The 15,179-nt window shown below is 43.4% G+C and overlaps 1 protein-coding gene across 1 annotated transcript; it reads right to left on the reverse strand.

Moving 5' to 3' along the window:
• Positions 1-7,789: 7,789 nt before the first annotated feature.
• On the reverse strand, positions 7,790-15,107 carry abcb10 (ATP-binding cassette, sub-family B (MDR/TAP), member 10). Its single transcript, XM_084142038.1, has 13 exons — positions 14,152-15,107; positions 13,718-13,918; positions 13,364-13,566; positions 12,704-12,838; positions 12,386-12,532; positions 12,020-12,155; positions 11,761-11,856; positions 11,399-11,608; positions 11,209-11,288; positions 10,916-11,096; positions 10,661-10,704; positions 10,539-10,573; positions 7,790-10,370 (listed from the first exon to the last, which is right to left on the reverse strand). Exons 1-13 carry the CDS (start codon positions 14,594-14,596, stop codon positions 10,118-10,120), a joined length of 2,166 nt encoding a protein of 721 aa, XP_083998164.1. The 5' UTR covers positions 14,597-15,107; the 3' UTR covers positions 7,790-10,117.
• Between the last annotated feature and the right edge of the window lie 72 nt (positions 15,108-15,179).

The raw sequence follows: 15,179 nt of genomic DNA on the forward strand, positions 1-15,179 counted from the left end.
TATAGGCAGCAGCCTCTAATGTGCTAGTGAAGGCTATTTAACAGTATGATGGCCTTGAGATAGAAGCTGTTTTTCGGTCCCAGCTTTGATGCACCTGTACTGATCTCGCCTTCTGGATGATAGCGGGGTGAACAGGCAGTGGCTCAGGTGGTTGTTGTCCTTGATCTTTTTGGCCTTCCTGCGACATCAGGTGCTGTAAGTGTCTTGGAGGGCTGGTAGTTTGCCCCCAGTGATGCGTTGGGCAGACCGCACCACCATCTGGAGAGCCCTGCGGTTGCGAGCGGTGCAGTTGCCGTCCCAGGCGGTGATACAGCCCGACAGGATGCTCTCAACTGTGCATCTGCAAAAGTTTGAGGGTTTTAGGTGCCAAGCCAAATTTCTTCAGCCTCCTGGTTGAAGAGGCTCTGTTGCGCCTTCTTCTCCACACTATCTGTGTGGGTGGACCATTTGAGATCGTCAGTGACGTGTACACAGAGGAACTTGAAGCTTTCCACCTTCTCCACTATGGTCCCGTCGATGTGAATAGGGGCATGCTCCCTCTGCTGTTTCCTGAAGTCCATGATCAGCTGTTTTGTTGAGTGAGAGGTTATTTTCATGGCACCTAACTCCCAGGGTTTCATAATTGTTGGTAATCAGGCCTACTACTGTTGTCGTCTGCAAACTTGATGATTGAGTTGGAGGCGTGCATGGCCACGCAGTCATGGTTAAACAGGGAGTACAGGATGGGGCTGTGCACGGAACCCTTGTGGGGCCCCTGTGTTGAGGATCGGCAGCGCCGTGGAGGTGTTTCCTACCTTCACCACCTGGGGGGGCGGCCCGTCAGGAAGTCCAGGACCCAGTTGCACAAGGCGGGGTTCAGGGCCACAAGCATAATGATGAGCTTGGCGGGTACTATGGTGTTGAATGCTGCGCTATAGTCAATGAACAGCATTCTTACATAGGTATTCCTCTTGTCCAGATGGGATAGGGCAGTGCGATTGCATCGTCTCTGGATCTATTGGGGCGGTAAGCAAATTGAAGTGGGTCTAGGGTGTCAGGTAGAGGTGATATGATCCTTAACTAGCCTCTCAAAGCACTTCATGATGCTTGCTCTTCCAGAGTCACAAAGAGACCAGTACATGTACCTACTACAGAACATGAGTGTGTTTAAGTGATGATGCAGAATTGTGGCCAGAGTCTGTCAAAAAGGGCCATAACAGATCAGTGTTACCCAGTCCCTCGCCGATTTAGTGACAACTATGAAAAACTGGGAAAAAATTACACGGACATGGCTTGTGTATTCAAGTATATCTGATGCGGTTTTGGAAAAGGAGACTCATTTGAGCAGTGACTGTTTTCGTTAGTGGAAGAATATCAGGACCAATTTGAAAGCACATGACCATTTACAAAACATGGAGAGTTGGCTCCACCTTGCGGAAAGATCGAAAACCGCCATCCTGACAAAGTCTGTGAAGAAGTGCTGGCTTGGTTGCTCTGGGTGTTGCCTACTTCAAAGGGACTAGAGGGCTGGGGTTCAAGTCCTTATTTCATCTCCTGTAGTTGTCACCTTTAGACTATCAGCTCTTATTTGCTTGTGTGTGTAGATGGATAACTCAGTTCAAAGAGAGGGATGGAGGACTTTCAGCCAGATGGGGAGGCGCTCACCCACATTGCCATGATGGACCATTAACCAGTGAAATTGGGTGTCAACTCAGAACTGGGCTGCACAGTAAGTACACAGCCTGGTATAAAAAGTTATTCTTATTGTTCATCAACTTATTTTCCAATTGATCTGATCTCTCCCCTTCTATTTTCTCCCTGCCTCTTTCTCTTTCCCTCACTCTCTACATGCAGATTGTTCAGATGCAGGATGATGTCAGTATGTTTGTTCCTCCCTGATGAGGTCACTGCCAACATGACCCTGGTGGAGGAGAGCCTGACAGCTGAGTTTGTCCAGGACCTCTCCATGACCCTTCAGCCTGTGAAGGTGGCCCTCACACTGCCTTCCTAGAGTTCAGCTACTCCACAGACCTGCTGCCTCTGCTCACTGACCAAGGTGAGTACTTCTTCATCCTACCTTATCCTGTCTTTAAATGGTTGTCTCCCTCCTCCTCTACCCCTCTCTTCTCAACACTTAGGACCAATAACACTTAATTTTCATTTTTTTCACCTAATCGGTTCAGGGATTTAAACCAAGGACCTTTCGGTTACTGGCCCAACACTCTTATCTGCTAGGCTACCTGCCACCCTGTATCTCTCTCTCTGTATATCTTGCTCTGTATCTCACAACTTTAGAGTAAAGTAACTATCTTTTTTTTTATTACGAGGGAAGATAATAAGTGTAATGTGTGTGTATATATATACACAGTGCTATGAAAAAGTATTTGCCCCCTTATTCATTTTCTCTACTTTTGCATATTTGTGATACTGAATGTTATCAGATCTTCAACCAAAACCTAATATTAGATAAAGGGAACATAAGTGAACAAATAACACAACAAATACATATTTATTTCATAAACAAAGTTATGCAACACCCAATTCCCCTGTGTGAAAATGTAATTGCCCCCTTACATTCAATAACTGGTTGTGCCACCTTTAGCTGCAATGACTCCAACCAAATGCTTCCTGTAGTTGTTGATCAGTCTCTCACATCGCTGTGGAGGAATTTTGGCCCACTCTTCCATGCAGAACTTCTTTAACTCAGTGACGTGTGGGTTTTCAAGCATGAACCGCTCGTTTCAAGTCCTGCCACAACATCTCAATTGGGATTAGGTCTGGACTTTGACTAGGCCATTCCAAAACTTCAAATGTGTTGCTTTTTAGCAATTTTCATGTAGCATCCCCAAACTATCACACCACCACCATGCTTGACCTTTGGTATGATGTTCTTACTGTGGAATGCAGAGTTTGGTTTTCGCCAGGCATTACTGGAACCATGTTGTCCAAAAAGTTATACTTTTGAATCATCTGTCCATAGAACGTTCTCCCAAGAGTCTTGATGATCATCCAGGTGCTTTTTGGCAAACTTGCGTCAACTCTTTGGACGAGATGGGTCCCATTATGCCTGGCGAAAACCCAACACTGCATTCCACAGTAAGAACGTCATACCAAAGGTCAAGCATGGTGATGGTCAAGCAACGACTTTCCTTAATAGAAGGAACCATGAATTCTGCTCTGTATCAGAGAATTCTACAGGAGAATGTCAGACCATCCGTCTGTGAGCTGAAGCTGAAGCGCAGCAAGACAATGATCCAAAACACACAATCAAGTCTACATGAAAATTGCTAAAAAGCAACACATTTGAAGTTTTGGAATGGCCTAGTCAAAGTCCAGACCTAATCCCAATTGAGATGTTGTGGCAGGACTTGAAACGAGCAGTTCATGCTTGAAAACCCACACGTCACTGAGTTAAAGCAGTTCTGCATGGAAGAGTGGGCCAAATTTCCTCCACAGTGACGTGAGAGACTGATCAACAACTACAGGAAGCATTTGGTTGGAGTCATTGCAGCTAAAGGTGGCACAACTAGTTATTGAGTAAGGGGGCAATTACTTTTTCACACAGGAGAATTGGGTGTTTATGAAATAAATATGTAATTGTTGTGTTATTTGTTCACTTATGTTCCCTTTATCTAATATTAGGTTTTGGTTGACGATCTGAAAACATTCAGTATCACAAATATGCAAAAGTAGAGAGAATTAGAAAGGGGGCAAATACTTTTTCATAGCACTGTATATATGGGTAAATATCAAAAGTGGAGGGAATTATCTCAGTTTCTAACCTGTCAAGTACCTTCTGCCCCCTCACTCTCCAGGTCTCTTGATTGGTTGCAGGCCACAGACTTGATGAAGATCACCACTCAGGCAGCAAAGCTCAGCAGCCTCAATCACAAGGTGGCGCGCACACACACCAAGCAGCACTTAAGAAGATCCTAAGAGGGGAGCCGCCAATAAATATAATACGTATTAATGTTATTAACCATATCAAATAAATCTAATGAATTCAAAAGAGTAGTCTGTCTCATCTATTTTCCTGAGTCCTTTTCTATGTGGTGATTTAAAGACCTTTACTAGTGAAGGGAGGGCTTCACTAGTAAAGGGGGGATCGCATCTGCCAATCTGTTTGCATCTACGATGAACCTGTCCCAGAGCTTCCTATAGGCTTTTGAACACCTGAGTCTGCTCCACTCTGCACTGGCGCCATCGTAGCCTTGACCACGGCATTTCTTCACCGAAATCCACTTACTTTCCATCAGTTCAATTATTTATTTTTCAAGGCCTGAGCAGTGGCGATTTTAGCATGTAAATCTTGGTGGGGCATACTCGTTTTTGTTTAGATGTATGCCACAACACTAAACAATACATTAATTGCACTATAACGGTGCCCACAATCTGTTAGGGCCTACATAAAGCTGTCCCAACAGCAGAGCTGTCTTTTCAGCACCATGGCATGAATCCTTACCACCACTACACCTGGCTATCAGCGGAGCCTTGTCTGGCAGCAAAAGTTAATTCAGCCTCATTTACTGCCTTTTTAAAAAACATGGCTGACTTGCTTAAACAAATGGGGTTTCTACTGACAATTGAGATGTACAAACTATGGCATACGGGGACGACAAGTGGATAAGAGGCAATCTGTAATTTCGATTAAGACATTAATGAGCGAGCTAGGACGTACGTAGTCAATACAATTTGTTTAGCACTTTTGAAATGTATAGAATTCAGAACATGGGCCGTTCTTACAGTATTCTCCCTGTAGACCAAGTCAGAACCGCAGGATAAATAAATGGGGCATATAAGCAGACAATGAAAGCTCTTAAAATATTTGAAGATTAAATTTCTCTAAAACAGGCTATAGGCTACATGTGCACCACTAAGTCAGAACAGTAGGCTAAGTTATGAGGGGGGAAAGGGACCAAATTATTGGGGTGAGGCACATGGGCTACTAACAGCGTACTACACAACATACACTTAGTATTACTTTCTTAGCTACAGTATCTGTATCTCCCTGGCATATTACATCATTTATGTAGCAGCATACAATACATTTTTGGACTAACCTTGTTGTGCTCACTTGAACAGGAAGGTGGTGCGGCGGTCCTTCTTGTGGGCAAACTTTGTCATCAAAGTCTGGCATTCTCTGGATTTATGCTGCTTTCAAGACAACTGGGAACTCTGGAGGAAAAAAAAAAACAAGGTCGACTCATGACATCCGTGATCTTCAGGTCGGAGCTCTAGAAAGAGGCCTGAGTTCACCGACTTGGAATTCCGAGTTGGATGACCGTTCAAAACTTTTTTTTCTCAGAGTTCCCAGTTGTCTTGAACTCACTGACGTCTGAGATTTCCCAGTTCTGAGTTTCCAGTTGTTTTGAACGCGGCAGACGTCACGCTGAATTGACAGCATGGCCAATGTACTCAACCTTTTCTGTCCCATGGTGTTGCATGTGAATGTTTATCCTTTTAAACTTGGAAAAGAGACACTTAAACCCAGAATTGGACCACACACTCTCTCCACTGAATAGCAGGCTAGTGATTGCTTTGCAACCCTTGCAGTTAGCCACTGATTCCTTCCAAACCACTCATTGTTGAATTTGCGATTTCCAACTTGTGTAACTTTATGTCCAATGGCCGATGAGCACCCATACGTTTTATCTATAATTTCTCTTCATATGACAAGGATTGAAAATAATTTGCCAGTAGATTGTCGACTTGATTCATGATGATGACTGCTTGTCTAGCTTGTTAGCTAAGATCATGAAAGTATGATGTTGACATGATCAGTCCAATCAAAGCTACGGTAGATATAACGTGATTTGACATCATTTTATCTGTGGCCAATGACCTTGAGCCTTCTTGGATGGGCACTTCTAATGTAACTCTATGGCAGCACCCAAGGGACTTGAATTTTCGAGCTCTCCTGTAGATTTTGCGGCGATGTAGTGTGTCCCCATGAGTGACAGAACACCGAGCCAATCACGGCGCAACTAGAGAACATTACCAACCCCTATGCTCTGTATTTTCCGCTGGCTGCCCCACCACCACAGAAAGCACTGCGCTAGGCTGAGACACCTGCATTTTGGAGCTGCCTTACTCAAGAAAGCAAAAAAAGAGACCATGTTTGTATGCGGCTTTATTAACTCAATGATTATTTTTTAAATGTTGTTTGCAAACTGATATGACATATATTAATGCCAAAATAACATGCAAAACAGGCAACAAAAACAAATATATGTAGGACGGGTCGCCACTGGGCCTGAGGCACTTTGATCAGTCACATTATTGAAGCCCAAGAAACAAATACTTTGTTTCCTTGTACATATTGAAATGAAAAGCTCAAGGACTTCCCCCTTCTCTCAACCTTTCCCTTCAAGTCCACCCTCTTCATATGATCTGCCATATTACAAACCACTCCGCTTTACTCTTTATTTTCATAATTTGTTTTTAACAAATCTGTGTTTCTTTTCACTCTCAAACCCACATCCTTCCATACATTCACTGTAACAGTTTAAGTTCCAATTGCTTTGGTCCGGGGCGGCAGGTAGCTTAGTGGGTAAGAGCGTTGTGCCAGTAACTGAAAGGTCGCTGGTTCTAATCCCCGAGCCGACTAGGTGAAAAATCTGTCGATGTGCCCTTAAGCAAGGCACTTAACCCTAATTGCTCCTATAAGTTGCTCTGGATAAGAGCGTCTGCTAAATGACTTAAATGTAAATGTAAAAGGGTTACCGCCTTGCGGGGGCTGCGAGGGTGTCCGGTACGCAACGCCAGTGCATGTCATGGGCTCTGAGCTGATCTATTTGATCACTGAAAGAGGTGTATGAATAGAATGGATGAGGCAAAAATCCAAGGAATTGATTTGGATGGTCCAGATTTGTCTGGTTTGAACATTTAGAAATGTGTTCAGTGGATACAGTTGAAGTCGAAAGTTTACATAAACCTTAGCCAAATACATTTAAACTCAGTTTTTCACAATTCCTGACATTTAATCCTAGTAAAAATATATACTTGCGTACTATTGTTTGTACAGATGAACGTGGTACCTTCAGGCGTTTTGAAATTGCTCCCAAGGATGAACCAGACTTGTGGAGGTCTACAATTTTGTTTTCTGAGGTCTTGGCTGATTTCTTTTCATTTTCCCATGATGTCAAGCAAAGAGGCACTGAGTTTGAAGGTAGGCCCTGAAATACATCCACAGGTACACCTCCAATTGACTCAAATGATGTCAATTAGCCTATCAGAAGCTTCTAAAGCCATGACATCATTTTCTGGAATTTTCCAAGCTGTTTAAAGGCACAGTCAACTTAGTGTATGTAAACTTCTGACCCACTGGAATTGTGATACAGTGAATTATAAGTGAAATAATCTGTCTGTAAACAATTGTTGGAAAAATTACTTGTCATACACAAAGTAGATGTCCTAACCGACTTGCCAAAACTATAGTTTGTTAACAAGACATTTGTGGAGTGGATTTTTAATGACTCCAACCTAAGTGTATGTAAACTTCCGACTTCAACTGTATAACTTTTCTAAACACACACAGAGAGAAAAAAAGGCAATAGGTTAATAGCACCCTCTTTTGTTAAAAGGTCATCTCGGTTACCCAGAAGTAAAATTCTTGTGAAAGTTAGTAATTTCCTCTTTTTTCTGGCCGTTTCATCTGTCCACGAGAGATTAGGTTAGAATAAATATTTTCTGAGAAAATATGACTGAGTATGAGATAATATAGAACACAACATTTTACATGTAATGTAACTTCTCCTGTATAGTAAGGCTCTGTATTAGTAGGTTTATATTTGAAAAAGAAATCACAGAATATCAATAAGATTTTTATTTTTCACAAAGTCCTAATAATTTAGCAGACAAAATCATTAAAATATATTTGAATACATTATTACAACATACTGATTTTACCCAGGAGCCTTCGGTAGAGAACATTTATATAGGACTTACAAACAAAAACATCAGAATGGCATTGGTTGAAGCTCAATGTTAATTCAAATCTCCCTACCATTCTTGTTCTTGCCTTTCTATTGCACAAGGGTGACTACTGAATCCAAGATTCAAATGTGAGGAGAAAAATGGCACGAAACAGCATGAAGTTAATGTTTCTTTGCAGTACAATCCAGGCACAGTCCATCCAGTGTCAAAGGTAAGCGAGAAATTAATCAGATAATAAAATAAACATTATTTGATACTGTGCCACACACTTAAATATCTACATATCCCATTAGTATAAAGGACTGCTGATTGTGCTGAACTCCAAATACTAAAAAGTCTGCAAGCTAGGTCTTTCTTTCAGTCATACTGTCAAGTTTACATAGATTTGGTCAAATTCTACCTACTGAATGTTAGATTGTTTAGAAATGTACCCCATATTGGTACCAAAGGAAGACCCAAAAGCACCTTTGAAGATTAATTCTGTGATTGCATCTTATGTAAATCAAATATCCAGCATACATTCCATCAATGAAACAATAGCCAATGGTCAAACAGGTGAAATAGCAGAACATTTGCATGGATATGCACATAATTTTCATAACCGATCAGTGGTGGTTTGTTTGCTTTATCAACTGGAATGTAAGATATTTGATTATCGTCCACATTTGTCAATGTAGCTTGTATATCAATGCTCTGTATGCTTGCCAATGTCTTTGAAATAAGCCTACGTAATTGACAATGCTAGCTTCACATTTTGGATAACTTGTAACAAATAAATGCACTGTTGCAAGTTTTTTTAGGTACACCCCTTTGCCTCCAGAACAGTCTGAATTCTTCAGGGCATGGAAACTTTTCACAATTGATATCAAGTGACCTAACATTTCCCAAACCACCGCCATCATCCTCTACCGTTGACACCAGGCAGGATGGGGCCATGGACTCACGCTGCTTACGCTAAATCCTGACTCTGCCATGATGCAACAGGAACCGGGATTCGTTGGACCAGGCAATGTTTTTTCACTCAATTGTCCAGTGTTGGTGAACACATGACCACTGGAGCTGCTTTTGTTTTAAGCTGATAGGAGTGGAACCCGGTTTGGTCGTCTGCTGCAATAGCCCACCCGTGACAAGGACCGATGAGTTGTGCGTTCACAGATGCCGTTCTGGACAAAACTATTGTACGGCGCTGTTATTTGCCTGTTTGTGGCCCGCCTGTTAGTTTGCACGATTCTTGCCATTCTCCTTCGACCTCTCATCAACGAGCTGTTTTCGCCCACAGGACTGCCGCTGACTGGATGTTTTTGTTTGTCTCACCATTCTCTGTAAACCCTAGACACTGTTGTGCGTGAAAAGCCCAGGAGGCCGGCAATTTCTGAGATACTGGAACCAACGCTCCAAGTCGTTTTACCCATTCTAACGTTCAATCGAACATTAACTGAATGCCTCTATATAAAAGACAGCTTTTGCTTTCTTGAAAAAGCATAGTGACACTAATTTATCATATTTACGTGACAGGCCGTACTTCAAAGTTTGTGTCCATATTTTCAGCATACACTAACCTCTTAAAGATGCACTATGCAAAGATCCCTCCTCCATTTCCAGGTTGCTGAAACTAATAGTTTGCCTAATTTCAGTTTGTAACAAAACTAGCAAGTACAGTTTAGAGAACCATTGTACCATCTAAACCGCTGTGAAATATATTTTTCACAACCAAAAATATCAGATTTTCAGCTGTTGTACAAAACCGAAAGTAAAAGATGCATAAACAAAACTTAACGGGAAGCATAGAAATAGTACACATAGAACAGATTTACCGCTTCTTAGACTTGCTTTCAATGAGTGACAGACCTATAACACATTTCTGTGAATTTGGTCAGGTTGCCCAAAAAGTTACATATTGCAGCTTTAAGAAGGATCCTCGTTGGGTGTCCTAAAGAAGAAAATCCAACCCTACTGGCCATCTCAAAATGAATCCCCATCAGCGCTACGAGATGTCTCTGCAATATTAAAATTAAACACGTCAAATCAGTCATGTTCCAGTTGATATTCAAATGCTCCCTTCCAAATAGCTTAATCTGATTCACACACACCACTGACAGACTGAGGAGTGTAGCAGAGCGCAGCGTGATTAGCACGTCACCACACAGCTAAAGGCAGTTCCCTTACATTTAAGGCCCCCCCCCACCCCACCCCACCGCTCTTATCAACGCAATGCTTGCTTTTGCCCCTCTTGAAGGAAGGCTTGTTTCTCCATCAGCTTCCTGAAGAGGCCTTGGCGGTTGCCCAGGAGCTGTGCGTGCTGACCACACTCCACCACGCGCCGCTGGTCCAGCACCGCCACGGCGTCAGCGTTCTGGATGGTGGAGAGGCGGTGGGCGATAATCAGCACTGTGCGCCCATCCATGAGCCGCTCTAGAGCCTCCTGGACCAGGAACTCATTCTCTGCATCCAGGGCACTGAGGAAAAGGGGAATGGAGAAGAGGGTGAAAGAAAGTGAATAGAGGTCCATGAGTTATAGGGTTGTTTGACCCTGCATCACCCAGCTGATTGACCTTGCTTAACTGTCTAAAATGGAGGAAGAGTGACTAATGTAAAATGTGATTAGACCATGCACAATGTCTTACCTTGTAGCCTCATCAAGTAGAAGTATCTTGGGGTTCTGAGGGAAAGCATACATTATAACATTTGCCCATATGACTAAAACTTACAATTGTTGATGCATGTAATCGGGTGTAATTAAAATTACCTTAAGCAGAGCCCTTGCAATAGCAATTCTCTGTTTCTGACCACCTGTTGGTTAAAGCAAAATAAGTAATGACATTACAGCTGTTAAAGAAGCTTGGTTTCTAGTTATGAAAAATAACTCTGTAGTCAGATCATTCAGGTTTGAGAATGCCCAGTGAAGTCCAACACCATTACAATTTTTTTATGAACACCTATCAACTATGTAATCACATCACAAAATCAAAGGACATTCCTGATGTGCATGCATTCGTCTCACCTGACAGTAGAACACCCTTCTCTCCCACCACAGTGTCAAAGCCTTTTGGGAAACCTCGGACAAACTCATAAGCGTTGGCGATCTGTGCAGCCCGGTGGATTTCCTGAACTGTGACCGTGCCAGAGTCTGGCGCTCCATAGGCAATGTTCTCAGCAATGGAACAGGAGAAGAGCACAGGCTCCTGCAGACCCACAGAAGGAGAATAGTACAGGGTTAGACCACATGTCAAAGCAAAGCTTAGCCACAATGGGAACATGTGGCCAACTAATAATAATGTAATTGTGACCAATTACCTGACTAACAGTTCCAATGTGACTCCTCAGCCAATAAGGATTCAAATCTCTCACATCATGCCCGTCGATAGTGATCACACCTATACAGCAAAAAAGGGATCTCTAAATCAGAAGACTGTATGTTTCTTCCATTTCATTAACAGTGACATGAAGCTGCTGTAAGAGATGACCTCCGAGCTGTAGTCCTCACCTGCATCTGGGTCGTAGAGCCTGAGCAGCAGGGAGACCAGGGTGGATTTGCCCGATCCGCTGGGGCCTACCACGGCCATGACGGTGCCAGCAGGCACGGACAGACTCAGGTCCTGGAAGATGGGGGCGTCTTTGCGGGTTGGGTAGGCAAAGGAGACATTCTGAAACTCCAGTTGACCCTTCAGCTGCTCCGGCCTCAGCACAATACCCTCTACAGAGAAATGAGGAGGAACATGGACATGTAAGTTTACATGTCAGTTTAGATGCAGAGGACTACTAGACAAGTGTGATGTGTGCTGTAATTAAGGTGTTTTGCACAATGCTTTCTCAGTGTGGTCAAGAATGGAGGGGCATGATGCTGACCATTGAGGGGGAACTCGGGCTTCCTGTCCAGTAGCTCCCAAAGCCGTGCCCCTGCTCCAAAGCCCTTCATCAGTTCAGAGTAGAACGAGCTCATACCTGTTCAACGAAACAGACATTTAAACAGATGCTCAGCCAGACTAGGGAAGAGAGAATCAGTTTCTTATTAAAATTGAAATTCTAACAGTGTGATTTGTTCATTGATTAATGAGCGGGGGTTTTCCTCAGAATGCATAGGCAATGAGAATTACATACACCCTACCTGCAATGCTAATGCCCACCCAGAAGGCGTACATGAGGAAGGAAGAGAGCTCTCCCACAGTCATGTGTTCACTGGCCATCAATAGCCCTCCCTTATACAGCACTGACAGGATGATGATGTTGCCACTGAGTCCAGTCTAAAAAAAGACTCATACAAAACCAGTTACAACCCAATGACCCCCGAAGAAACACACAGGTCATAAAAGCAGAAGCTTCCACCACAGATCGCACAACTCTGTGGTTCCAGTCTTTCAAAAGACCAAAAGGGCTTGAGTACATTCAACTGACGTTGATTGAGAAAATGTCAACCAACCACGCCATTTCTCTTTAGGGAATATTGGGCAACATTGAATTGTTGAATGCTCACCGCGCCAAAGAACCCGGCCCGCAAAACGGCTTCCTGTTTGGCCAGGTGGAGAACATAGTTGGCCTTCTCCATATACTTGGCCACCTCTGTCAGCTCCTTACCAAATGCCCGAACTGTCCTCATGTTGCTGATACGCTCTTCTGCCAACTACAAGAGGACAACACAACGGAGTATCAGTCTGATCAATTGGTTTCAATTGACATTTTAAGATTAAAAGACCTGAGGTCTTTTTACTCTGCTTGGAGAATAATCTATGGCGAAAAAAACACTGCTTCAGTAATGACTAATGATGTGCAGTTAGAATGGGCCTTGTCTTACCTGTGTGGCCTCGGCCAGAGAGTCCTGTGTGCGTTTGGATATGGAGCGCAGGTATCTCCCATATATGACAGCCAGGCCAGCCATAGGAGGCACGATCATCAGCACAAAGGCTGCTAAACTGGGTGACACGTAAAACTGTTGGCAGAGAGAGGGAGAAGCCAGAAAATGGGAAGAGGCAATTCAGCTCAAGTCTTTTAAGCCTGCACTATTACCTTTTTATAAAGGGCTTTTGAACCTGTAAAGCCGCTAATGACCGGAGAGGGTGTGAACATATTTATCATGAATGTATTCAACTGTACCATATTTACTATGATAAATGAGTTATGGATATTTTGCTACACGTCATCAGTTTTAGAAATGACATCCTAGGAATATACAGTAATCAAGGAGGAAACTCGATAAATTCGAAATGTCGTTGTTGTAACAGGAAGAACTTTGGTCAAACCAGAACAATGAACCAGAACAGCTAAGGAAAGCTATACATGAAAGGATGAAAAATCACATCTTCTTCCTCAAGTCAAGCCAGTTTCACCTCTGAATACACTAACTTGCATTCCCATGTGACTCAAAATCTTAGAACTGACCCCAGTACAGAGTAGAATGGACTTTAACACTCTAACACACCCTTTACAAACATGTGGGCAGAGGGCTGTTTCTCACCATCATGCTGACCCCAGCTGTTGCCTGGGCAACAGCGCGGAGCCCATCTGAAAGGTTGTCTGTGACGGAGCGGCCGATGATCGCTGTGTCCGCAGATAGGCGGTTAATGAGCTCCCCGGTACGGGTCTTATCAAAGAAACCCACCTCCTGCCTCAGAATGGAGGAGAATAGGGATACACGTAGATTTCTCACAATCTGTTGCCCTGCAAGAGTCACAGATGTTTAAAATGTTTTATTAGTTCCTCTGTATGGCATTGAAATCACAACAGTCATCACAAAAAAAATTCAGAGATGGCCATCTGTTTAATATGTACACCCACTCTGCATGCACTGAAAGCAAACGGTGACGCTCACCTGAGATTTGCATGAGGTAGACACGGGCAGCATTGGCGGCGCCCCCACAAAGGAATACCCCTGAGAGCATGATACACAGAGAGCGGAGGGAGGCACTGAAGTCCTCTGAGGAGCTGGTGTAGATGGTGTCAATGACCTGGCCCAGGAAGAAGGGCGCCGACATGGTGACAGCACTGGAGACCATCAGGAAGCCCACAGCCGCTGAGGAGGATGGCATAGATAACAAAATATAAGAATCAAAACAAGTAACGTTACTGTATTATTGTTTAAAAAATTGAAACTTTCATGACAACGAATAGGGCCTAAGTAAGGAATAAACTATGTAATTTACTCAACCCTACACTGGCACAAGTTAGTGATTACACAGATATTTCAGTGTCATGTTTGTCATTTTCGAAGTTGTCCCTGTGGTGACCTTAAATGACATGGCCTACCGGACAGTCGCAAGCGCTCAGGGTGGGCAAGTTGTAATATCCTTTTGACATCCTCAGTGGGTAACCGAGTTGGGTTTTGTTTTGTTTCCGTTGATTGCAGATCTTTGCTGGCAACTTCTTGTTGTGTTGCTTGTTTTGAGTCTGTTGAGGAGCTGTAGTTGGCAAAGTTTACCGTGGTTGTCCATGATGAGCTCCTCAACAAATGGCGAGGTATGGTTCCCTGTCTAAGTGGAACACAGGGGACGAGAGAGTTGCATCTCCTCAGGCGTAAAAGCGAAGAGTGTGCCACAGGTTCGAACCTTCTCACACTCACCTCTCGCCCCTTTCGTTGTCCCCTGGACGTCTGGCATTCTAACCAAAATAGTATATGTACACGGGAGTGAACCTTGCGCTTCAAAATATTTACGCCTGGACATTTTGACAATTGCAACAGCAACAGTCCCATTATGCAAGACAGCTAGCGAGCGACTCAGACACATAAAAGCAAGAAAAACGAAAACTAAAGTGCGTTGTCTAACCAGTTAACTACCAAATTACAAAAACATAGTGAGAAAGTGCGAACGAGCATGCTACATTTCAAATACGAGGAGGCCAGCGAAATTCAACATGAGAACACATTTAGTAAGGTCAACGTCCTGCTTCGTGTCCAGCCAACACTACAGACAAAGGATAATGGCTGTTACATTGTGGGTTCCTGGCGGTTATTCTTCATTATCTGTTCGTGACAGCCACATTTAGGCGAAGTTATCTTTATCGCGCTGGGAGCGCCCTGTCACAACAATATGTCTGTCGATAGGAGTGGCATGTCTACACAATCTGCAGGCGACAAGGCAGCCTAACGGTTACCGACTGTCAGAAGTACACAAAACTCCACGAAAAGAAAGACAGCTCTCTTCAATGGAAAAGGTGACCCCGGCAAACAACCTAGCTGCTTCTTGTTGAAGTCCTCGACAAAAATCAATGGCCGATGATATAATAAAAACTTTGAAAGACATGGCTAAGAGAACTCGATTCATCGATGTCATTAT

This window comes from Coregonus lavaretus (genome assembly GCF_964263955.1).
Source record: "Coregonus lavaretus genome assembly, chromosome: 25".
Lineage (NCBI taxonomy): Eukaryota > Metazoa > Chordata > Actinopteri > Salmoniformes > Salmonidae > Coregonus > Coregonus lavaretus.

What these genes read in the sequence shown, in the direction of transcription:
- abcb10 (XM_084142038.1), bottom strand. Translation starts at nt 14,596, where the DNA reads ATGGGACTGTTGCTGTTGCAATTGTCAAAATGTCCAGGCGTAAATATT. An exon ending in GCCCGAGTTCCCCCTCAATG is followed by an intron (nt 11,609 to 11,760) that starts GTCAGCATCATG and finishes ATTTCTCTGTAG; the next exon opens with AGGGTATTGTGCTGAGGCCG. An exon ending in GCTCTACGACCCAGATGCAG is followed by an intron (nt 11,289 to 11,398) that starts GTGAGGACTACA and finishes TTTGCTGTATAG; the next exon opens with GTGTGATCACTATCGACGGG.